General features: G+C 35.7%; 1 protein-coding gene across 7 annotated transcripts; it reads right to left on the minus strand.

Moving 5' to 3' along the window:
- Positions 1-367: 367 nt before the first annotated feature.
- LOC143470165 (uncharacterized) lies at positions 368-24,853 on the minus strand. 7 transcript variants are annotated; one of them, XM_076968106.1, is made up of 28 exons: positions 24,660-24,853; positions 20,389-20,460; positions 20,166-20,294; positions 19,826-19,987; positions 19,481-19,618; positions 19,070-19,237; positions 18,785-18,832; positions 18,586-18,684; positions 18,383-18,495; positions 17,859-18,071; positions 17,679-17,762; positions 17,397-17,575; positions 17,109-17,209; positions 16,737-16,835; positions 16,452-16,623; positions 15,544-15,729; positions 15,130-15,341; positions 14,842-14,957; positions 14,609-14,681; positions 13,987-14,132; positions 13,278-13,796; positions 12,792-12,994; positions 10,685-10,885; positions 10,306-10,344; positions 9,016-9,054; positions 2,322-2,359; positions 2,004-2,056; positions 368-1,891 (listed from the first exon to the last, which is right to left on the minus strand). In XM_076968106.1, the coding sequence occupies exons 2-28, from the start codon at positions 20,416-20,418 to the stop codon at positions 1,564-1,566; spliced, it is 3,888 nt and encodes a 1,295-aa protein (XP_076824221.1). In that variant the 5' UTR covers positions 20,419-20,460; positions 24,660-24,853; the 3' UTR covers positions 368-1,563. The 7 variants fall into 7 exon arrangements, with proteins under 7 accessions (XP_076824221.1, XP_076824220.1, XP_076824219.1 ...); XM_076968105.1 differs by having other exon boundaries at positions 13,278-13,793; positions 18,383-18,501; XM_076968104.1 differs by having other exon boundaries at positions 18,383-18,501.
- Between the last annotated feature and the right edge of the window lie 1,329 nt (positions 24,854-26,182).

Raw genomic sequence — 26,182 nt, forward strand, 5'->3', positions numbered from 1 at the left:
CTCCTAAGCTAGCCGCCTATTGTTAACAACAGGCTGCATGACCTACATAATTGCTTCGTTTTGCATATTGGCTGGAACACAACTGTTTTAGAAGACTATAAGCATATGATATTTTGTGATTATATTTAAAAGTCAAAATCTTCAATTAAAAAGAAAATAGTTGTCCTATTTTTATGTCAACAAGCCACGAGAACATCTTGCTACAGTGTTGAAATTGCCGGGAGCGATGGTTATCAACGTTTCTACGATAAACCAACGAAGTGAAAACACACAGCTTTATCTGTTTGTATTTCAGCACGTTGTTGAAGTTGCTGCTGTAGAAACTGCATCGCGATCTCATTCGGCTTAAATTTGTAGGGCCAAAAAATTATACACAAACGGATGTATATTTTACAAGAAATTTCTGATCATGAACAGATTATTGAGTATACAAAATTTCCATCGTTTAAGTTCAACCAATGCTTGCCCAAGTATTAAGTAACGATCTGAAGACCTAAAGTTGGTTACGTCAAACACCAAAAACGAAAACTTACAGGAAGCGGGGCAGTTTCCCTTAAGGGGTTTTTAACATTATGATGATCAATTGATCACGCATATACGACTTAGATGTTACAATTGGCTTGTAGCACATTTGATAACGTTAAGCCGTATCTGCAGGATTAAACGGCACAACCATTTTCTAGCTAGACTAAATTAAAACGGGTATTTTTTAAACAAATGCACTGCTTCCAGCAACCTTAAGAGTAACACATTGTAATTACCACCCACGAAGGAGAGGATAAATTAATGATACTGTAAGTAAAGCTTAATAACGTTTCTCATATACTGGTAACAAGAACTGGTTTGAAGTTTGAACTAAGCAGAGCTCAGTACTACAACATCATAAAAGCAATGCATAAGAGGCATATCAGTGTGGCAGAATAGCGGTCTTCGAACACCATTTGTGGCCTTTTTCGTCCAGTCTTCAGCCACGATGCGTGGCGTTTTCGGTCTAACCTTCAACCACAATTTGTGGCCAGTTCCATGTGAAACCCACAGTAAGAAGCAATTTACAAGAGTTGCCAGTATCCGTTGTGATTATGGAAAGATCTCAAACGCTCCGTTTCAGCAGAGTTCCAAGTCACAGACGCCAACAAAGCGACTTATCATCATCGCCTTGAATTATTTAAGCACTCAAAAAAGATTGTACAACACACTATATACAAAATGATCCTCACACTAACATAGTATCTTTGTATATACAAAATATTAAATTTTATCCAGAAACTTTTTAGAAATAAATAAATCCTGTTTACCTACAAAAGAGATAGCTATTGGGTGTTTCCCTGCTTTTACACGCATTTTCTTAATAAAAAAATTTATTCATAGAACAAAGCAGCTATCCAGTAGGAAAAATTAGCCGCACATGTTCAACAACATTTCCATTATGATTTAAATTAAAAGCAGAATTGATCACCCCGGTAAATGACAATCAACCAATTCTAAAGTGCAAGGCCGCTTTTCAAAACGATGACAAACAAATTAAGCTAATAGCAGGAAAACTTGGGCAAAATTTTCTTGAAATCAGCTCTCAGCCTCTGCTTGAACTGCTGGAGAATTTTCCTGAGGCAATTCTTCATTTACTTCCGTTACAAATGTTCCTTCTTCTGGCTGCTCATCATTTGCTGATGTGGTGGGGTCTGCAGGCGAAGGTTGCATGTTGGCCAAAGGTGAGTTTAACCGTTTATCAAAAATATTCATCTCTTTGGTTGGTGAATTAGACGCAGGATCTGGCTGTGGTTCTTTTATCAAAACAGATTCTTTCATTTCTTTAGGAACTGACTGAATTAGTGCACCGGGCCCAGCATCCAGTTTCTCAGAAGATTCATCGTCGCTGTTTTTCTTAGGTTTTCTAACAACAATTTCATAAAGTTAGTTGCCTAATTAACCACTTTATACCAATATTTGCTTTGGCAAAAACATGACGAAGTACTGTTACACTGTGTTTAAGTTGAGTGTATTACTTCTGCTGTTCTTCTAGCCAGTCTCTTCTGTTTCTTGCAGCATCATCCGAAAACTAAACCATATAAATGGATTCAATATTGAAGATGCATTACAATGCCTTATTAATAACTACAGTCAAGACGAGTAACTCAAATTTAATTGCCAAAATAGGAACAAATATTACACGAGCTTCCAAAAAATATGGTTTTTAATGGGCTCAATTCAGCTTGAGTTAAAAAGCATCTACTGTATTACTGCAGCTGCAGGCAGTTCATAAGACCACTTATTTTATATTATGTGCATTAAATGATCATTTTACAATACACCATGAAACAAACCTTTCTTTCCCGGCTCGAACTTCTTCCAGATTTACCATCTGCAAAAAAATGAGGTTGCATTAAACACACATAATTGTAATTCTAGAGAGGACATTGCTGAAATGATAGTAATAACTTAATAAGGTATACATTAAGTAGTAAATGACAGTTTGTGCCAAGCCATCATTTAATACAAAGGCTATTTTTACTCTACTGGTTTAATTATGAAGCAACCTTCCCCTTACTTTAACTGTAAACTGGGCTGCAGATGTTAACAAGTTTGTTTTAAAACTATTGTTGTCAAAAATAAATTGTCATAGTTGAACTGCTGACGTATTTCTTTTAGTAGTGTGTCTGTTTCTGCTCCCCACACTGTTCTCATAAACCAGGGCACACTAGCTTAACATTATCGATGTGGTGAAAATCTTTTTTTACTTCATACCTGTGTAAAGCAGGTAGTGACCATCAGTAGCACTGATATTAAAAATTACATTTTAGCGCTTTCACAAGTTAGGTTTCAAAATGCCAGAAATTGCAGCTCAACCTATTCACAAATGAACCCAAAAAAACTTTATAAGGAGCTTGTGAAATAAGCAACAAAAACCAGTTTGAAAATAGTCAGCATTAGCCTGTGTTTAAAAAATTGGAACTGAGTTTTGTGAAACAAATTTAGAAATTTTTTTACATTGTTAGAAGCCCATTTCTGTAAAACTAACATTTTAACTTTTACTTTGTTGTAAAAAATCCTCAATTTTAATGCAACAAAACATACAAATTCTGGGACTGTATGCAGTGTTATCATCACGAAGTGCGATTTTCTACCCAGTTTTGCTCTGTCCGAAAACAAAAATACATTCTGTTTGTGCATCGTGTTTGATAATTATCAAATTTGTATAATTTGTACAAAAAATATAAATAGTTTTGAAATTGAATTAGACTTTAATTTAATGGCATAAACAATTTTTATTGGAGAATATTCAAAATTGTTTTAATTAAAAACCTAGTTTGTTGGAATAGATTGTTATATTATCAACTTCATTGATATATAACTGATTTGCCTTCATACACAAGATATTTGGCCAATTTTATGGCATTTTGTTTAATATTTGCATTTCATCATTCCTTCATAACCTTCTGACATTTTCCCATTTAAAACATATGGTTATTTAGAAGTGTTTGGAAAATAGCTTGATGTTTGGATTTTTTGCATATACTCTTGGAACCATCAGGTTTTTCTTGCTTACAAAACTTTGTATCGTGAATAGGTAACTACATAAAAAAAATTGCAAAGAATGAAAGAGGATAGGTTATTGATATAACCGGAAAAAACATACCTATGTGATTGCAACCAAATTTAACTTCACTGGTTGTGGCATAGCAAGTCAAATAACAAACTCTACAAAATTGTTCTTAATCACTGTGGGTTAGTCGTGCAGACTTTCCTCGGGCCGAGGATAAAGACTATCACATCATACCTTAATAAATGTTAATGACTGCTTGCAGCATGTGCTTTGGCAGAAAATTACATGCTTTCAGGTTAGCATTTGTTATTTTCTCCTAAATTTAAGAAACCTCCGAAGAAATATGTACAACCCCCAATCTAAGTTTTTGTATGTTATATTTCGAGTTAAAACTCGAAAACAATGATCTTTTTAACTGTTGTCATGCAAAATTATACAAATTTATTTTAAAAATATACCGTGCCCTTTTAAAGTTTCCAATTCTTTGAATGGAAACCGTGTGTGTTTTCGAACAGATTTTGTTTCAGAAGCATTCCAGTTTGACTTTGTTTTCATTGAAAAATGGGCTAAATTTTGAAAAATCTTTGCAATTAAAAAAAATGTATTTCCTCAAAATAAAACAAAAATGGCATGTCAGGGTCATTAAAGAGATAGAAATAAAAGTGAAAACTACAAAAAAAACATTCTCACACATCACACTACTTTCAAAATGTACCATTTTAGAATCAGCATCATGCTCGAAGTCTAAAAAAAAATCTCATGATTCTGGAATTCAAAACATCTCCAGAAGTCTAATCAGTAATGGGTGCAAGCCCCAGAAACTTTCTGCAGTGGTTAACTGAACAGCATAAATCTTAGATACTAATAATAGCACTGAATAGAAATAAGAATCATTTTTTCATTCAGAATCAACGATTATTTAGCAACCTGGATTCTTATGTGGTTTGAATTTTTCCAGCATTGAAATTCTAAAATTTTCTAATTAGGTATTCGATTAATTATATATTTACCATTACAGCAATCAATTTCTTTGATTAACTTACTTTAAATTATGTGTTAGCAATCAGGTGTATGTTAATCGAAACACGTTAGTTGAGTAATACTGAATTAGTGTATACTGGTGAACATTGAAACAACCAGCCAGTATACCAGTAGCAATGTACATCAACACTATGTTGAGAAAGCTTTCCAAACATTAAGGTGAAACTGTCCTGCATGATTTTAGCACGTTTTGTAAAAAAAATAGAATTGGCATAGCAGATGAATAGTTAATTTAACTTAATTTTTCTTTGCCATAACTGTCATCTGCCATTCCTGCCACTTGGCTATCTTATTTTAAGTGATTGATTGATTGATTGGTGAGCAAGGTTGATATGCTAGAGGTATTCAATTGCCATTTTCACGTAATAAAAGTTTGTTTGGAAACGAATTTAATGAAGCTTCTGGGAAACTAATCACCAACATTTAACCAGGCAATTACACATAACCCAGTGAAAGTAAAAGTGTCAGTAACACCGGAATTATGTAGCCTCTAGTATTTTAATGACCAAGAAAACTAGCTGTGAATCATATATGTGTTTTTAGAGCAGAGAATAACAGTTCAAGATATAAAAGAACATTTAATATATAGTCAATCTTTCCTGAAAATGTTGATAATACATTGCTTTTAAATCTGCATAAGAAATCCTTTATTTACATATTCTACAGGGTCTACAAGGAAAACCAAACAACTTGAATTGTATGAAAAACAGATCTTAAAATGTGACACATACACTGGTAGTGACTTTGACTTCAGACAGAACTTAAGCCAGGTTAAATACTTCATTGTGCTTCTTTAGCTATAAATGAAGCTGCATTACCTCAATAAGTAACACTAAAGGTGTAGACAAAATTCAGCAAACCAAATTAATTCGGCCAAATCAGGTAAAAATTTCCACATATGGTTTTCGGCTGAAATCAAATTAAAATAATTCTATGAACCTGCTTAAAAGGTCTTTCATTGCAGCAACTATAACAACAGTAGATATGGTTGTTTTTGCATATAACAGAAAATCCAAATTTGTCATACCTTTCAGTTGCATGTTACAACTAAATACATGTTAGTTCAACTATTGTATTGCCTTAATACTACAAGCCAAGGTACACTGTTTCGTTCACTAAAGATTACGAATACTTGCAAGACACATTGCATGATTTGGCTAAACTAATTCAGCTGCTTTTTTAAAAAAATTCAAATTTAGACCACATCCAAAACACACTTTAGAACACCTCATCACACTCATTGATTACAACTATTTAACCATGAAGCTGTTGAAATAATTGTCGGTTTCTCTTCATAAATAAAGTCATGTGGCCAATCCTTGCCGAAAAATAACATCACCAGTTGCTGTAAAGCATGCATTTTAAGCTAACAACTACACATTATGATTAAATTAACATGACTTAATTATTATGCAAGACACATAGAAGAAATAACATCAGTCCTGCTTGCAGGCTGCGTACTACGAATAGCTTTCTTCACTTCCAAGGTTTTCGTTTGTGCTGACTTTGGCGGTATATTAACTGCTGCCAATTGCTCTTTCCCATCCAACAGACATTTTAAATAAACACTAACTATCACCTCAGTAATAGTAATATGCAGAAGTTATAACATTAAAAAATTAAAAGCCAATAAATAGCATCGTTCATTGTTAATTTGTAAAATGAGATTGGTGTCATGTGGAATAATATTTAGCTGTTAATTTCCAACTGGCTTGTCTCCATGAGGTTTTCCTGGTTCCGAATCCAAAGATGAGTAATAGTGATATGATCCAAAAAAGATTCATCTTGTTTAACAGCTTTTGTTTAAAACATCTTGCTAGTTTTAAACTAGTAGTAATGCAGGTAAATGTTTTGATTTACCAGACACAGCAGTTTACTATATACTAACAGCTCCGACATACTTCTCATATTTCTAGCTACATGGAATTATAATGCAAATCATACCTTTAATTATTTTTAGTAAAAGCAGTCAATCATCTGATGTCTACGACTTACAAAAACCTCTGCTTGAGAATGTGTGATGATGATACAAGATGACACATCCATACACACATGCATAAGTAACTTCTTGAGCACATGTTAAACTCCTGGCCCGCCAAGCCAAATGTGAAACGTCAAGCTTAACCTTAGTGTAGACCAGAGGTGTCGAACTTGCGGCGCCATGTTTGAATGCTAATGGCTCAATTTAATTGTGACGTTACAATGAGAAATATGAATTTGTAATCGATGAGTTAACAGTACTGTGTGCAAAATAAGTACTAACGTTGTAAACCTGGTGTCAAATAGGCTTGGTCAATATTTAATGATTGCAGTTTTACTATGAAAGCTTTTAGGGATTACTGTTTTTTAAAGACTAAGCTGCAATTTCGGTAAAAGATATAAAAGAATACCACAAGCAAAATGTTAAGTTTTCAACGCTCGATGCCAACAACATAGCCATGCTGAAAAACGCACAAGAGAAAAACGACAACTGTTTGTATTTGGAAAAGCTCATCTTAATTCTTGTAGCAGCCAGCAACTTAAAAAATTTAACAAAAAATTTCCACTGCGGCCCTATCTGCAATTTGAGTTTGACACCTCTGGTCATAACGTATCAACTTCATATTTGATACGACTTTCCTCATTATGAACCAAGAAATTTGCCATGATTATCCTAAACATCACCGGTGAGCAAAATTAAACTGATACGAAGATAGGTATGCCACTGAAACTTTATTTTCTTGGGTGCTTGTTGTAATCAACACGAGCACCGACAGAAAAGACTGAAACAATGACACAAAGCGACACAGCGGACAGTCACAAAACATGATTTCACATGAAATGGAAACTGTCAGCCTCTACATTGTGTAACTGCTTTGCCAATACAAATTGCAAGTTGCTTAAATGCTGGTAAGAGACGTTGAAGAATCAGGAATCACGATTCTTTCTTGCACAACAACAATCGAATTAAGATTTTGGTCACCACATTCATGTAACTCTAGAGTGTTTTAAAAGTACAATATGCTACAATAACTTATGTAAAATGCATGCAGGTTAAAACTAAAATCCAAGGGTCGTGCATTTTCTTATCCATTTGGCGAACACTTGTGGAAGATAGAATTTCCAGGTTCCCATATGTTAAGCAGCATACAAAGATACACATCATATCTGAGGTAAGATTCATTCCGCTCACAGTCATGCATTTAGCATTTAACACACCAAAACCAATTTGGCTTTACCATACTCCCAAATTCTGACTATAATAAAAAGTAATGAAGTGTAATGGTGCTCTGCCAGTACTTCAAGCAAAAGATAATTAACAATTGGTAGTTCTATGTTGTCTTTTTATAATAACATTCTTATTATTATCATATTCAGTGTTGTAACGCCAAAGCTGACTTCACAATAATTAGTATCATATCTGTTGCTGTTCTAAAAACTTCCTTTCAAATAGCAACCCCTGCTTACACTGCTGCAATATGGCACAGTTTTGTAAGAAAAATCAAAAAATTGAGCATATGTGGCCCGTGAGCTGCCTCATGGACATACTTGTAACTCCACATTTGTTACCTAACTTTCATGGCACAGTATGGTTTCTGCCTTTCTGCAACATACCACTAAAACCTTGTCCATACTCATCTACAGCCAGTTTAATAAACTGTTTTTGATTTTACTTCATAATTCAACTTATGATGGGAATCAACATGATCAACCCAATTTTCTTATGTAGGCCATTCTACAAAAAGTCACAATGTGTGGACTTAATGTCTTAATACTTCAGACAAAACAAAATATTTAGACTCAAATTGTATACAAACACTTTCAAATTGCAAACAAAGCAACGATGAAAATTGATGATTAACTGCAGTTGTTTAATTGAACACTTACTCTAGTAACATCTTTGTGTTTTAAAGTTTTTTCAGTAAATTAAAATTGCAACCTGGACTATTTTGTTGTGTGCGTATTAACCTTGAATCTATTATCATAAATATTCATAATCTTTACTAGTAAAGATACTGACCTATAACCATTAATATTAGTGCATTAAAGTCAAAGATTATTATTTATTGGTTATTTAACATTTTATCTCTTTTTTGTAAAAATTGAAATGAACTCATTATTTAAAAAAATTTTGATTTGGTAAATAATTGTCCAAGGTATAATAATTGGACGACCGTAGAATTGTATATTAATATTGCACCGCTAATGTTTGCATCCTGGTGTGCAGTGTAGTTTTCTTTAAAAAGTTTTGCGACAGCTCATACCAAAACAGCTCTTAAGTGCAAGTTTTACCGTAATATTTTAGCATAATTCTTAATTACACAACAATAAAATGTAAGGAACTAGCTTTTACAGGTACGCTAATAATAATAATAATAATGTAATGTATATTATAATAAGAAATAAAGCAAGGCATATCATTGATTAAACATGGCACAGATAACTTTTCTTACCTTTGGCAGATCTTTCATCGTCATTTTTATCACCTTCACCTAAAAAAAAACAAACATTTGAGTAATTCTAGCTAGGATGCAAAAGTGCATAACAGCACACAACTGAATTTGCTGCATTGCATTTGAGCATATCCTGCTGTTATGAATGTTAAGGTTTGTTAGAGGTTTGGGCTGCCAAGACTCGATACAAAACGAGCTTTGAACAGAAACCTCTATATTTGATTTTGCATCACAATATCCCCCACAAGATGGCACCATCAAGCCATAATGTGGTCTACTTGTATGTATGCAATATGGAGACAAGTGACTGCACAGTTTTGTAAGAAAAATCAAAAAATTGAGCATAATTAATGTGGCCCGTGAGCTGCCTTTATCATGGACATGCTTGTAACACCACATTTGTTACCTAACTTTCATGGCACGCTATAGTTTCTGCCTATCTGCAACATACCACTAAAACCTTGTCCATACTCATCTACAGCCAGTTTAATAAACTGTTTTTGATTTTACTTCATAATTCAACTTATGATGGGAATCAACATGATCAACCCAATTTTCTTATGTAGGCCATTCTACAAAAAGTCACAATGTGTGGACTTAATGTCTTAATACTTCAGACAAAACAAAATATTTAGACTCAAATTGTATACAAACACTTTCAAATTGCAAACAAAGCAACGATGAAAATTGATGATTAACTGCAGTTGTTTAATTGAACACTTACTCTAGTAACATCTTTGTGTTTTAAAGTTTTTTCAGTAAATTAAAATTGCAACCTGGACTATTTTGTTGTGTGCGTATTAACCTTGAATCTATTATCATAAATATTCATAATCTTTACTAGTAAAGATACTGACCTATAACCATTAATATTAGTGCATTAAAGTCAAAGATTATTATTTATTGGTTATTTAACATTTTATCTCTTTTTTGTAAAAATTGAAATGAACTCATTATTTAAAAAAATTTTGATTTGGTAAATAATTGTCCAAGGTATAATAATTGGACGACCGTAGAATTGTATATTAATATTGCACCGCTAATGTTTGCATCCTGGTGTGCAGTGTAGTTTTCTTTAAAAAGTTTTGCGACAGCTCATACCAAAACAGCTCTTAAGTACAAGTTTTACCGTAATATTTTAGCATAACTCTTAATTACACAACAATAAAATGTAAGGAACTAGCTTTTACAGGTACGCTAATAATAATAATAATAATGTAATGTATATTATAATAAGAAATAAAGCATGGCATATCATTGATTAAACATGGCACAGATAACTTTTCTTACCTTTGGCAGATCTTTCATCGTCATTTTTATCACTTTCGCCTAAAAAAAAACAAACATTTGAGTAATTCTAGCTAGGATGCAAAAGTGCATAACAGCACACAACTGAATTTGCTGCATTGCATTTGAGCATATCCTGCTGTTATGAATGTTAAGGTTTGTTAGAGGTTTGGGCTGCCAAGACTCAATACAAAACGAGCTTTGAACAGAAACCTCTATATTTGATTTTGCATCACAATATCCCCCACAAGATGGCACCATCAAGCCATAACGTGGTCTACTTGTATGCAAAGTATGTATGTATGTATAAAGTACAAAGTTTCACCGTCAATCACTACAACATTTGCTTAGAAATCATAATTATGTAACCTTTTTCACCAACCTTTTTCAGAATTTTCCATCAGACCACCAAAACCACTGGGGAGGCCAAATTCTGACAAGTCAACTTTTTCGGGCACATAATCCTCATCTTCTTCGTGTCGTTTTCGTAGTGTCTCCTGCCTCTTGCGATTGTATTCCTCATCATCTGGTTTAGGTAGAGGCGGCGATCGACGTCTACGATCATCTCCCCATCCACCACGGCCTGCACAGGATTTTTTTTAAAAGTCTCTGTCTGCAGCAAATTGTGCCCAGCAACAATAGAAGCAACCAAATGCCAGTTGTAACATTTAAAATATTTCATTTAAGTGCGATTATTTTTGGCGTCGGACACTAAGTTTTTCATAAGTGCAGCATTTGAAGTGTATTTTGCAAACCATTGCTTTAGCACGATGTTAAGAAGCTTAAATGACAAATAACTGGTAAAATGTGATAGCATGGAAAGAGATGCCGGATATCAAAAAAATCCTTTATAACCATGTTTCCCATTTGAAGTGAACAATATCACTCCATAACTAAGTTGCAATAAAACAGACATGCATCTTGTTTCCTTGCTTGTGATGCAATATGCTCCTGAGATTAGCAATTCACCTAGAGCATATTTAATTATTTATATAATGGCACTGATCACACTTGGATGGTGATACTCATGACAAGAAAGTTCCCTAAGGAAGTAAACGATTAAGCTTATAAAGCATTCAAAACAAGTTGAAATGAATATTAACATACTTGCAAACTTGACTTCACCCAGGAACAACCATCCTGTTGTATGCAATATATGAATAAGTGCAAAGGTGCTCATTTCTTGTATTGCGCTTCCAGCGTTACATATTATTTTTGAGAGTATTTCCATAAGCAGAGGTTACATTCAAAAATGGTGTCATCAAGAACTTTATTTCAACCGCCATCAAAATTACCAAAAAATTGTATACTTGGAAGCGAATCAAATATTTGAAGTAAGGAATCATTACACTTTGCGTCCAAAATGTCTTGTTTTGATGTTTTGAAGCGTTTAAGCTTAGTTGGATCGAAAGATCACCTTGACAAATTGCACACAAATATGCAATGATTTCAACAACTTTCCAGATTAAAAACAAGAACCCACGATCTTATTTTGCTCAAGTGGCAGGATTATGGACACAGTGGCTCATATAGAATATCTATGCTTGGTGCAAAAGTAGCAAAGCTAAACATTATTGGTGAAGATGTCGTGCTAGATACTGCAAAAGATATTAAAAAGGTATATAATGCAGCATACGATTCTTCAGTTTGTGATCTGTGCCTGGAACTAACCAAACAATTCAGTTAAACTGACAAAATGATTTCTCATGTAGCAAAATTCTCTTCGTTTTCAAGCATTTGAATACACTTTAGTGATTATGAACCACTTTCATTAGCATTTGTACTCTCAATTAGCTTGCTCAAGAAAAAACAAGTGAGGTTCCCAGCTCAGATGCTCAAACAAATCAAAATAAACCCAATGTAACAACAGGATCACGGAAATAAAGTGTGAATGAAAGCTGACTAACACGTTCTGTCTATGGAAGTATGTGATTTTAAAATAAATCATTAATTACTCAAATTTTTCTTGATTGCCTTTTTCACAAATGATTCTTGCAAACTTGCATTCAAAGCAAGCAATGACAAACTTCAAAGGCATGTGTCGAAATAGTTCTGCTATACCAGTATCAACTTAAGGACAGCTCAAGATAATTATGTTGTCGTTTAAAACGTAACTCGTTCGTAAGTCGTTTTACTTGTATGTAAAATTTATAGCTAACTTCGCTAGCTAGCTAGCTAACTAGTATAACTTCGTTTTACTTGTATGTAAAATTGTTCAAATTACAACTGCGTCTTTCTACAGTCGTTTGTTTGCTTTTTCTTTAGGCTTATATAAGCTAACCTGAAACATGTTTCTTTTTACGGTTTAAAGTGTATGATAATGGTCATGATGAAGTAGAGACCAAAGTTAAAAAGAATGCAGTGTTATCATTACCATCCATACATACTTCAGTCACAATATACTACTTACTGCTTGCTGGTATACAATGTATATGTATCTTATTTTAGTGGTTTTTACACAGCTTTCCAAACAAAAGCATTTTACTAACCTCTTCCTCTGAAACCACCACGATCCATGCCTCTGTGTCCTCTGTCATCTCGTCCTCTGAATGATCGGAACGGCGGGCCTCGATCTCTACCATTGTAATCCCGATCCCTGCCTCCACGATCGCGATCAAAGTTCCTTCTTCCTCTTTCAAAATCTCTTCCTCCCCTTCGATAATCACGTCCTCTCCGATCTCGATCAAGATCTCTGTTAGTGTTAAATGGCTATTTCACTACCATAGGAGGAAAGAGGTTTGAAAAGTTTTGCTGGAGTAAGGAGATCGGATTTGATTTAAATGCACATTTTTTGCCTGCGATGTGAGTAGTTATCAACAGTAACACCAATAAATTTAAAATTCGATAATTTTGTATCACTGAAATGTACAGTAGTTAAGACAATATATATTTATTGTTTACACAATTGAATAACTTTGAAAAATTTGTTTAAGTTAAAGTTAATAGTATCTGAAGAGATGCTTCATAATTTTCACCTTCTGTCTCTATCTGGACTTCTATCTCTTCGACTACGATCAAAATCAGGTCGATCTCGACTGCGCCCTATATCCCTGGGTGGCCTGTCTATGTCCCTAGAAGGGCGATCCAAGTCCCTAGGAGGGCGATCCAAGTCCCTTGGAGGCCGATCCGAGTCCCTAGGAGGCCGATCCGAGTCCCTAGGAGGCCTGTTCATGTCCCTGGTAGGTCGATCCACATCTCGAGGAGGTCTGTTTAAATCCCTAGGAGGACCATCTGTGTCCCTAGGAGGTCTGTTTATGTCTTGTGGCAGTCTCTCACCCTCAGGTCGTCCTTGGTCAAAACCAGATGGACGCCGACCTAACTCAGGGGGTGGAATTTCTCTTGCCGGTGGTTCAAATCTGCGTTCGGTGCTTGCTGGTCTATCAAAACCTCTTGGAGGCCCACCGCCGAATCTTTCCATCTTGACCTCTGCCTGATCCTCATTCATTTGAACCTCCATTTCTTCGGGACCTTGATCCATATCAGAAAGACCTCTTCTGGAGCAAAAGATTGAGAGGTTCATCAAAAGATATTTACCAAAATGGTTATTTAATTTAATCTCCATCATGAGATGCAATTCAGTCCTATCGATCAAACACTCATCGAAACGATTCTTGTGCATAAACAGTCATCATCATTGCACGGATAAAAAAAATAAGTTCAAGAAAATGAACTGTATCCATTTACCTTTCAAGAAGTTGCTGGGGAAGTGGAAATCTTCTTCCTGGGATTGGGCCGGCACTTGAAATAGCAGGTCGGATTTGTCCAGGCAAAGGCATCCGCATCACGCCCACACGAGGAAATCTCTGTGGACGCATGGCTTGTGGCTGAAGCTAAAAAAATATACATGCAACTTTAATAGGATCACTGACATAGCAGCAGTTACAGTAATGGAGATAACAATGGACTAGGACAGACGTGGGCAAACTGCGGCTCGCGAGCCACATGCGGCTCTTCGGCATGTTTTTTGTGGCTCTTCTAGTCGAATCGTAAAATTTCAATAAAATTGCAAAGACTACCAAGAGTACCGTTTATGAACGTTTCTCTCTTTTTCTTTTCCTTATTTAGGCCAGCATTGATGACAAGTTACTAATTATCCAAATTTAATGATATTTTTTGATTGAGGAATGCAGATATGGAACAATTAAACGACATAAATTCTTTATGACGTCATAAGTTCTTATGACTTGGCTCGTGAGTAAAAATTTAACAACCAAAGCGGCTCTCGGGTTCAAATAGTTTGCCCACCCCTGGACTAGGATCTCAGTTACAGTTTGTTGGTCGCAAATAATACTGGAAATATGAATACCTGTTGTAATTGTTGTCGCTGCTGTTGCTGCATATGATTTGGTAACATTTGGGCACCACCTTGTACAGGAATTCTACGCAAGAGAAATGATAGTATTTTTCCAAATAGTTAATGCAGGCCATAGAAGAGCAAAGTAAGCTAGTGAAAACTAGAGAATGATATCAAAGTTTTGACGTCTTCGAATGGTATACTACATACTAATGTTTACTGGTTCATAATAAACATCAACTTACCGTTGCATTCCAGAGTGAAAACCTGGTCTAAGTTGCATTGGAATCCCCATTCGAATCGGCATCACACCCATCCTCTGGGGCATGATCTGCTGACCCATACCAGGCATCATGCGAACCTAAATAATGCAATGAAATTTATCATCATGCTTAATGTTGTGCGTTAATCACAGGGCCACATTGACATAACTGATCACATAATTTTTACTACCGCAAATGTTTTTATATGAAAATACATCATATTTATCATCATCGCAAATTTTGAATTTCGGCCAATGCAAAAGTATTTACCTGCAGAGGCATTGGCCCGGGGAATCCCCGCGCAACTTGAACGGCCCCAAATGGAGCTTGGAAACGTGCGACACTGGCCTGTGGAGGAAACCCTTCATCCTGTTCATCCGCTGTAGGTGTAAGATTACCAGCTTCAGACGAAACATCTGGTGGCTTGTTAACCACTTGTTGCACTGGGGGCCGGGGCTGGAAACCCATTCGCTGTGGGGGCACTGGGAAAAATTTAAGTTACAAGGATTTTAAGATTTTACACTTTGCCTGGGCATTTAGGTAAGGGTTGAGCAAAAACTTGCATTCAGGAATATCTACAAAGATCGTTAATCATCGTTGTCAGTTGTCCCTATCAGTTGTAATCATAATGCAAGTAAGATCAGTGAGGAAACGATGAGGATATTAATTTAAAAATGGGCTCACCTCCAAAAGGACCGACTTGAAATGGCCGCACCATCATAGGAACCTGTGGACGAGCTACCATCCTGACACCGGACATCATAGACACGGCAGGGTTGGCAAAAGTTGACACCATTGCAGGGGGTGGTGTGGGTTCAGGGGTCTCTTGAATGTCCTCATTTGTGCTGCTTTCCAAGGCAGTTAATTCAACTACAAAATTTGACTTTGCATTAGTTGGGAAATTGCAGTTTGAACACTTTTCTTCATTTCTGGGATTTTTTGCAATTTTTAGTTTTAGTAACTGAAGAGGTTATTGCTATTGGTTATAAAATCTTCAGCGTGGTATTTTTCGAAGTGACTTCTACTATCAACTGAATCGCCTACGTAATTTATGGCGAACTTATATTCCGAAAAATTGGCATTTATTGACAGCCATATGAAAAACTCGCTTCGCATTGCTACGTCGTTCATCTCACCGGATATTGTCTAACTTATTAGAGAAAAATAGTTCCAAACTTCACATTGAAAAGTCGACGTGTAGAAAAAACTTGACTTTACTATATCTTGGTATGTTTATTGTTCTTATAATTGTAAAAGAGGATAATACATATTTCTAAGATTAGAATTTTGATGTGAGGGTTTAAATTAGAAATTAGCAGTAAACACTTAAGTGGCCCGCGCAATCATTCGTAAATCGCATGTGGTCCTTTGGCGAAAAAGGTTGGACACACTGATATAGAGAATCACTTTTTGATGTCAACACATACATTTCGTCATGGTGCTGATGAAGATGTAATCAAAATCCAAGTTATTGATATGCAATTATGCATAGTATTGTAATTTGTAAATATTAGCAAGCTTTACAAAAACTTGCTGAGCCTTTAAAGACTATCAATGATAACTACCACATGATAGTATAATTTCTATCTTACCCCTTCTGTGTTCAGGTAAACTTTCTGGATCAATTGTGCCCCATGTAGACAATGCTCTCAGTTGATTTGGGTCAGATGATAACGGAATATAATTGACGCCGTGTTCCTTTGAATATGACAACTTTTCCTCTTCTGGCATTTCTTTGCCAGGAGCCCACTCACATTTCAGAGACTGTAGAGAGATGTAGGAAAATGCAAAGCGTTAACAGAAGTCCTAAAACGCTGTATAATGTGAGTGTTTTAGGGGCTATACATAGACAATGAACAGTCTACTTCTGTGGTTACCTTGCCAGCCAATCTTGCATGCCTGATCTTCTGAAGTGCTTTATCTGCGTCATTTCTTTTCTTCATGCAAACGTACGCGCATCCACGCGGTGGAATCATCTGTGTGTGTTTGTAGAAAGCTGGGGTTAGATTGATTATCTTATTGTTTAGCAAATTATTGGAATAGCTTTATCATGACTACAATACCAAATGTAGAAGATGCATATTGAAATTCATTCAGCCATATTTTCCTGATAGGAATGAATAAAAGACAGATAAATATTAAAAAGCAGTTTCCTGTTCAGCTTCTGCTGTGAATGGATAGTTCCCGTCAAATTGTTGATATAACCTTATTTTAATCGAATTTCACTGAAATTAAAGGCAGATCCTTACGTTCAGAGACTCAAATTCTCCATATTCTTCTACCAGCTGTTGAAGGTCATGCTGCATTACCTTGGCAGAGATGTTCCCAATCCATAACGTGGTAGTACAAACTAAACAAACAATCAACTTTTTAGAATTAAGTTAAAGAAATTCAATTAAATGTATCTGTTGTAAATTATTGTGCACAACAGCAACATCAGAATCCTTGAACTTAGGTTTCCATTGCTTGAAAGTTACATCAATAACGAAGAATTAAAGAACTAAAAACATGACAGAGAAATATATACATCAACTGACCACTAATACAACCATCCTTGATTGGGGGAAACCCCTTTCTCTCTTTTCTTCTGTCATAGGACTTTGAACGAGAGCGCCGTGACCTTCTGCTTCGGTCATGTGATCGTGACCTTTTTGAACGATGACCATCCCGTGAACGAGATCTGCGACGATGATGCCGGTGATGTCTATCATGTGATCTATTGTGAAAATTAATTATGATGCGAGAGAACATGAGACACAATGAGACAGGCACATTATATCATGTGAATAGATTAATGCAAGATGCTCTGGGTTCTTCACCTTGATCTACTTCTTCTTCTCTTGTGGTTTTCACTTCTATCACTTGCCTGAAGACTACTGCTTCTGTCACTTGTTTCAGATATCCTGAGACACAAGTGGAAATTAACTGGGATATTAGACTGGATCATTTTGCTACACTTCGATATGGAAAAAGTTGCACGTTTCACACTGTTGTCTCACTGTTGTATTTGCTTATTGAAAATTTCTTGCTGTTGCTCCAATCTTTTCATCTGCTCAAAACCAGGAGGAAATTCTCCTCTATGGGGAGGAGGAGGGGGAGGATATTGATGCTGCGATGGAAGCCCTGTGTGGTTGTTTGGTGTATTTGAATGACTTTCTGTTAGCTGCTGGATTTGATCTGCGGTTGGAAGTTTGGCTAAAAGTGACGGGTCACTGAAAAATATAAACAGAAAGTTTAACTGATTGTAATTTCTGTACAAAATAAGTATCAAAATGTTTCAAAGCACTTTCGCTTTTCAAGTTACTTTAATTAATATTTTTAACAATCCATATACTATTTTTTTCTGTCTATCATCAGTGTTGGTAGTTATTACGCAAAACATAAAAAACGTTTTACATGGATTACAACCAAGGCATTGGCAATGCAATACCATGAATTTTGGCCCTTATAAGCATGCATGCATGTAGCTTTGCCTAAGTTTTTCATGTAAAAAAGGCATAGAAATGTAACTATTCATAATTACATTCCATGAGAATGAGTGGATGGTTTTGATTTAGAGGGTGGAGTTTGATCATCATCGCTGTAATCAAAATCCAAAACATCTCGATTAAACGCAGGCGGCCGAGACTCCACCTCCTGTGTTTGTGTATATAGTTTCATAATGATAATATTGCTTAAAACCATCCCAGCATATTTGATTGATCTACAAGTGACTTGCTGTCTTACTTGAGACGAATGAAGAAAGGGCGGTTGCTCGTTATTCTGTTGAGGCTGAAAGACTGTGGTATTTTCGTTATGGTTGACGCTGGATGAACTAGATTCGTTCTAGAATCAGAAGACAATAAAGACTATCAAAAGTGAGTCACAAAATGCATAATATTTAAACACAGTCTACATATTTGCACCTCTACTGCCTCTCACTGACCTGCCACACCAATTCAAGCTCATCCTTCTCACTCTTGATCAACTGCCACTAAAAGAATTTATGCAGCTGCTATAACAGCAGTGTGTGTACAAGCAGACAAGTACTACGGGTCTCATAACTGCTACATTGGGTTTTTACAAATAAAGCTCCAAAAAAACATCTAACAGCCAGAATACACCCGGGAATAACAGACCTATCTATTGACACAAGTTCTGACTGTTTTTGATTTATGCATCAAAACGGCCCTAGTTCCAAAGACACAACCTTAAGAAGTTGAAGTTTTACCTGGTCAGTCCCTTTAACTTGCTTTAACAAGTCTTCAAGTTGACTTTGTTGAGATGACGATAACAAACCAGCAAGATTTTGAATCTGACTTGGATCTGGGTTGGCGAGCAAATTTGCAAGTAAATTGGTCAGGTTAGTGGCATCTGGTTGTGTACTTTGTGCTGGTTTCTGCATATCGATAAAGATTAATTGCTGGTTAAGTCTGACATTCAATTAGTAGGAAATGGGTCCCAATGTCACACTTCCCATGCTAGCTTGTAGTAACATGAGCACACATCTAGCAACAAGTAACACCACACTGCTAATGTGCTCGGATTCTAAATGTATATTTCCAATTATCACAAACACTCATGAACGAATTTTGTCACAAGAAAAAATGAAATTGATCCTAAAACTGAGCATGCTACATACTTTAGCAGCTTCAATGGAAGCACCAGCCGTAGTAGTATCTGGGGTGGGAGCACCAGCCATTACCATGAGCTGCTGAATAATTTCTGGTGGAAACACAGCATTCTTCTGCCACAAATTTAATACTCGCAATATCCGGGGCTGAAAGAAGAAAGTTAAATCAAAAACTTTTTAATTTAAATTTGGGATAAATTTTGAAGTATGTCCCATTTCATTGTTGGACCGAGATAATGATGCACTCAGTGATAGATGTAAATAATCAGAGCTTATCAGTTGTCCCTATCTAGAAATCATCATTGTGCATGTTCTTGTTTATACTTGCCATAGCCAAAGGTACGATAAAGTTACCTTGTCATCAACAGGGCATTTAAAAATATGCTGAAAGGTTGTTATAATATTCTTGCATAGTCTGGGCATAAAAACATCTTTTTCCGGGCCAAACTGATGTCTTGATTGTCTTACGACTGAGTCAATCACATACAAGCCAGGCACTTTGTACTCTGGTCGACACTAAACAAGAAGAAATGCAATCAACGTGGTGTAATCTTAAATCCTACTCATATATTTTGTTTAGTATATATATGCTACAGCATTACCAAGTAGTTAACCATACCATTAAACTACAAGATTATGTATATTATCGTAAGTTTAGAATTAGCCATTTGCTCGAAAAGATTTAGAAGCAAACCTTCTGTACGAATTTCTCCATGCTTTGGACAATGTGCTTGTAAAACTTTATGCCTTTGATTGCTTTCTTTGTGAGCTGAGTCATTTTAGCTCGTGATATTGGAGGCTTGGCCTCATATATGCCAGAAAGCTGCAAATTATCCATATAATGTAAGTCCAATAAGTGTTAGGTCTAGAATACCATGCAAAAGTAGAATAATAATATATATTTCATTACAAACTACCTCCTCGTTGAACGCCTTTACTGCATCCATTGCTTGTGATTTTGTGTCTATAGCACTTCGGAAATAAATGGCCTACAAATGAATGCACAATGTGTATATAAGATTTATATAAATATCTCTTGATATCAAATCTATACTTTCACAGACAAACTTCAAGTAAACATTATTAAAGCTTTTTACTGAAAATTCCTATACTCTAGTATTAAAAACTCGATAAGTTTGTTAACATTAACAGCGGAATGTTAATTGATTTGTGCAAACCAAAATCTTCTAAAGCATTTTTTCAGCAACCTATTTGCTTTACAACACGTTGGTCATTAACTGCTTACAAGAAAAACTGTTCTACCCATACTTTCAGTCTTGCACACATTTTAAGACCACCAGGACAGCTCTGCTTCTAATTTCGAAAAGCAATCACCAATGCTAGCTACCAATAAATGCTATTTGCAATATACTTTTTGCAGAAGAATATACACCTCAGCCACTTTATTCAGACGTCTGACTTTTACCAATAATGTATACATGCGATAAAAATATTTTGTAAAACAAGAAGTTTTCTTTGTTTTCATCAAGTAATAAAACTTTATGGGGTTATAGCAGGGGTTCCCAACCGGTGGTACGCGGGCAGCTCTCCGTTGCATGCGATATACAGTATAGTAGTATAACAATTTAATTTTGAGTTGCTAAAATATGCGAACAACACTTTTATTTCTTTCCGTACTAAATTCTCTGCACTCAGTAAGCTACTTTTGTCGATCTTGCTCCCTGCTGTCATTGTTATTAATACAATACTGCTGTGCGAATATTGGATCAAATTAGTTGTTTTGAAAATAGTGGTACGTGTTGACAATCCGTGGTGGCTAAGTGGTACGAGAACATAAAAAGGTTGGGAACCCCTGGGTTATAGTAAATATAGTACGCAGAATGCTCATGTTGGAGTTAGAAATCTTTTTAGCTTTATTCCTAGCTTTCTAGGATTATATTTTTATATGTCAGTAGGGGGAACCAATGGATTGAAATCAACAGTACCAATGGGAAACCCAAAGCCAACACAACAACCAACACTGATTTGTTGGTCATATATTATAAAATCATAAATATAAAATTATAAATTTCAACTGTGGCAAAGATGGTTTTGGCATACTAACATTCCCCTCCTTGATGCAAAAAAATTGTGTTGTTCTGTTAACTGTTCATTTCAGTTGCATAAAATTCTGACGTCTCATAAGACTGTTTTTATCTCGACATTGCTCAAGAGCAATATATATATATTCATACTAAATTCTTGTTACATGATCATGTCATATCGTTGTTCGAAATAATTAAAAAGGAAGCAGATTATCAGACAAATGGTATAAAAAAAAGCAAGCACATTCCCGCTGTTGCACTGTTTAGAACGCAAGTTTAATTGAAATAGGCACAAAATCAATCGTAAACTTTGTAAATGTGCAAACAGTCAAAGGACAATGCTTTGTTCGTAACCATGGGTGCCGAACTTTCCAAATTCCAAGGCGGTTCTTTACATAAAGCAGGGATTCCACTAATTTAAGAAGCAGTTGTACCACTTAATTGTAAAATGTAGGGTACAGACGGTTTTATCGCATTTATTTAAAATGAATGTGGAAACGACGGTAAGAGATAAGGAATAGAAATCAAAGTTTATAACAGGTGACTTATTCTGACCTGACCGTAATATTTCAAGAGTCGCGTTCGCAGTATAACATAAATGTACCTGTTTTGTGATTTGTAAAGTAAAGCAATGGTTGGTTAGTTTTCAAATTTTAATTGTTACCGCTGCATAACAATAACGATTACAGTTTCATTGTTACCCTTATTGTCAAGCACTATATGCAAGAAATTCATTGCGTAACTTTTAATAACACTGCTTGAAAGATAACAAGACAAGCACACGAAAAGACAAAGGTGAAACCTGGGGCATAATTTCGAGTTCTACACTGAAACTACCCAGACAACTATTTGTTTTTTGGCACACACTTGCCGTCGACGCCTCATGCATCCTGTTGCGTTGTACTGAATGCAGCATTGTAAACAAACGCGATGACTCCGGTTCAAACAATGCAATAGTAAGTGCATAAATGTTTCCAGCTACGCAGTAGGTTAGTTGCTTTACAATTGGCATCATAACTCCTCTGTTGCGACAATCGACAAAACCTTGAGATAAAAGCTATAGACAACACCAAGACCTTGTTTAGCTTTCTTTAATTTTAGTATGTGAAAATGCGTAGATATGTGAGCACTGAGTCTAAACAGTTGAAGGTAAATCATTTAAGTTAATGAATTATTTTAGTATCATCCCAGCGAGTTTATGGATAGCAAAGAAGACGTTTAAGTGGCACAAAAGTTTCTCGCTTCTTATGCGTGATCATAGTGTCATAAATCACGAGACGCCAACGGCCAGTGCGTGATTGTTCGTGCGTAACTGCAAGTTTGCTAACAAGAAGCAGCCAGGGGATAATGACATTATTCGTTACAACCACTCACATAGCACATAACATCAAGCCTTTGTTAGTTGCCCAGGCGTAAATGTGGCAAAAAATACCAGATGCAAAGACAATAGGTCGTGATGAAAAGCCATTGGTTAATTATTATTATTATTCGGAAAACGCCGCCCTACCAGCCCGCCTCAGCGCCTATGTTTGTAAGTCTCATCTTATTGTCTGGTTCATATCATGTCAAACAGGTCTGTCTGCTGTTACTGTCTCTAGATGCAGATTATTCAGGTCAAGATGACACACAAGCAAGGGTACTTTTCTATTATTTTATGTGTTGCAGCTTGAGCTTTTTACTAATTCAAATCAACAAAGGCGATGAGAGGGATAATAGCAAGTTAAATTTTTGAAGGACATGTTGCAACATGTCATCCGCCACTGCTTATGATGTACGAAAACAAACTTTAATTTTAACTTTTTCTTTTTAATAATTAATTTTAATATTTTCAAATCTATTCTTATATCGTCAACTGCTTTAATTTCGGACAAATTTCTTTAACAATCCTAAACAAATTGATAAGTATTAATTTCTGATCGATACGTTTTCTTTATGATTTAGACGTTAATGGTCTTTCCTTTAAGTTATTTCCAAATGGTTAGTTTGTTATTTAAAAACAAAATATTTTAAATTTTTTAGTGTTGGTTTTTTTGTGTAATAGCCGGTATCACTTTGCTACAACGTAAATCATGCATAATATATGACAAAATCCACATTAATTCTAATTTTCACGTGCTATATATAAATTTTGCTATTTGTTTGTGATTTACTCCAAATTTTTGACGAACTTTTAGGCTTTATTTCCTGTTTAAACATTTTCGGGTTTTACAGCCCTAACTAGATGTATTTCATACCAGCTGTATTTCATATATTTTACTGCGCGATTATATTTTTAACGATACATGTTTAATCTTTTTATTTACACATGATTAAGCTTATAATTAAAAAACTTTCTTTTTATCAGCATCGAAATATCGAGGTTCTAGTATATAAGAGCACAATCACAGGATGCTTTCGCATATTAGACTCCAGCTACTCAAACTGTGATATCATCTGGTTGTGCACTTGTATACTAGACCAGACGTGGGCAAACTGCGGCTCGCGAGCCACATGCGGCTCTTCGGCATGTTTTTTGTGGCTCTTCTAGTCGAATCGTAAAATTTCAATAAAATTGCAAAGACTACCAAGAGTACCGTTTATGAACGTTTCTCTCTTTTTCTTTTCCTTATTTAGGCCAGCATTGATGACAAGTTACTAATTATCCAAATTCAATGATATTTTTTGATTGAGGAATGCAGATATGGAACAATTAAACGACATAAATTCTTTATGACGTCATAAGTTCTTATGACTTGGCTCGTCAGTAAAAATTTAACAACCAAAGCGGCTCTCGGGTTCAAATAGTTTGCCCACCCCTGTACTAGACCCTGCTAGCCGGAAGCCATATAGAGATTTGAAATTTGGTACACGCAGTTAGAATAATCGTGCTTACTACAGGCGAAAACTCATGAAATTGGGCCAAAAATTAATACTAAGATTTAGCAATTTTTTTGGTAAAATTCGAACATTGGGTAGCCTACTTCCGAACACTGGCTAGTCGACCCAACGTCTGTGACTCTGCAGTAGGCCTAGATATTTGGCCATCATAAAGTACTTCTGCTATAATTATGATCAAATGGGTACATGAACTAATGCACACAAAACTAAACGAATAACCCAAACTAATAAAACACATAATAAGCATGCAAACAAAACATTTTTACCTGTTGCTTCTTCGGCGCTAAAGTTCACAAGAGCCGTAAGGAAGAGATTTTCCAAAACTCTTGCTGGTTTTACGCGTACATGAAAACTTTTAATCGACTCTCTTCATTAAGTCGTTGTATTTCATGTCGTATCCAACAAGATTAACCAAGATCCAACACCTCCTCCAACGTTCGGCAAATAACGTAGTCACTTGCGAAACGCGGCACGGTTCTCTGCTCGTCACACATCGGTGCACATTGAGTATTAGCGCACAATAATCTTGCTTCCAAAGGGATAAAACATTGCAAAAGAAAAAGATGTAATGTATGTATTGTGCAATAGACATCCTTTCTGGATATGCTGGATAAAGCCATGGGCCAAACAACAAACTATGGTGGTGTAAAACCTACTGTTACTAATTACTCATCTAAAAAAGTTGTCACTAAAGAACAGAACTAATCTATCAAAAATAGAAAACTGCTGCATTAAGCCAAAATTACATGACATATCGTAGGCCAGTAGCATAGCGAGGCGAGTTCGGAAAGCAAAGTGCACCGAATGAGCACATAAATAGAGCAACTGTTTGTCTGCGATTCAATTAAGTCAACCAGTTGGGTCAATTAATTCAATGTTACAGCCTAATTTTACCATTAATTTTTTGAGATGGTATTAACAAGCCCATTTTATTTATTAGCAATGTCTAATAATGAAGATGAAATTCGACTCGCCATGATAGCGAAATTCGACTCGCATTTAGTGCAGCGTTCGCCAACCTATTCACTAGCTAACGGCAGTAAACCACGTTTATTTGCCGAAAAATTGTTGTGTTTACTATTTTTTTCCACAGTTCATATTTCGACTTTTCGAGCCAGTCGACTTAAAGACAGGGAGTGCACAGGGTTCCACGACATATGGCCGCGGGAAAGTGGCCGCGAACAAACTCACCGGGGTCAACTGAACGTGACGTAAATTGACCGCAGACAAACTGACTGTGACATAAACTGGCCGGCGATCAAATTAACCGTCGATAAATTGGCCGGCGATCAAATTAACCGACGACAAATTGGCCGTCAAAAGGTCAAAATTCTAATTCACTATCTAGTCACTATCCAGTATGTGTATTGCAGTCAAGGTTGCCACTCGTAGAGTTTTTTGGCCCCTTGTACGGTGACCCATATTCATAGATTTCTTATTGTTACATACATTTTCCCAGTCTAGACGAGTTGTTTGATGAGATTATGAAACAATGCGTTGTAGCCTATCTCATGTTGTAACAATGGACTTATTGCAATAACCATCGTTGAAGATTTTGCAAACCGTGACATATTAGATTTTCTCAGAGGCATCGCCCACAACCTACAATTTGCGCAATAAACTTCCTTGTTTGTCAAATAACAGCTTGTGTAAATTTTAGTGCCCATATTATGTAGTGTCACATGTGTTTTGCAGTGAACGTCTTTTAATGTTGTTACTCGTATTTCTCGTATTTCCGGAAATATTTCTGTTTATTTCAATAAACGTTTCAATGTGTATTGAAATAAAA

This window comes from Clavelina lepadiformis, chromosome 9 (genome assembly GCF_947623445.1).
Source record: "Clavelina lepadiformis chromosome 9, kaClaLepa1.1, whole genome shotgun sequence".
NCBI lineage: Eukaryota > Metazoa > Chordata > Ascidiacea > Aplousobranchia > Clavelinidae > Clavelina > Clavelina lepadiformis.

Bases quoted from the DNA above. Each gene is read 5' to 3' on its own strand.
- LOC143470165 (XM_076968104.1), bottom strand. From the start codon at position 20,418: ATGGATGCAGTAAAGGCGTTCAACGAGGAG. The intron at 18,072-18,382 runs GTAATTATGAAT...TATATTTTTCAG, and splicing joins TCCACTCATTCTCATGGAAT to TGACCCGTCACTTTTAGCCA. The intron at 10,886-12,791 runs GTTAGTAAAATG...AATCCTGTGCAG, and splicing joins TGGTGGTTTCAGAGGAAGAG to GCCGTGGTGGATGGGGAGAT.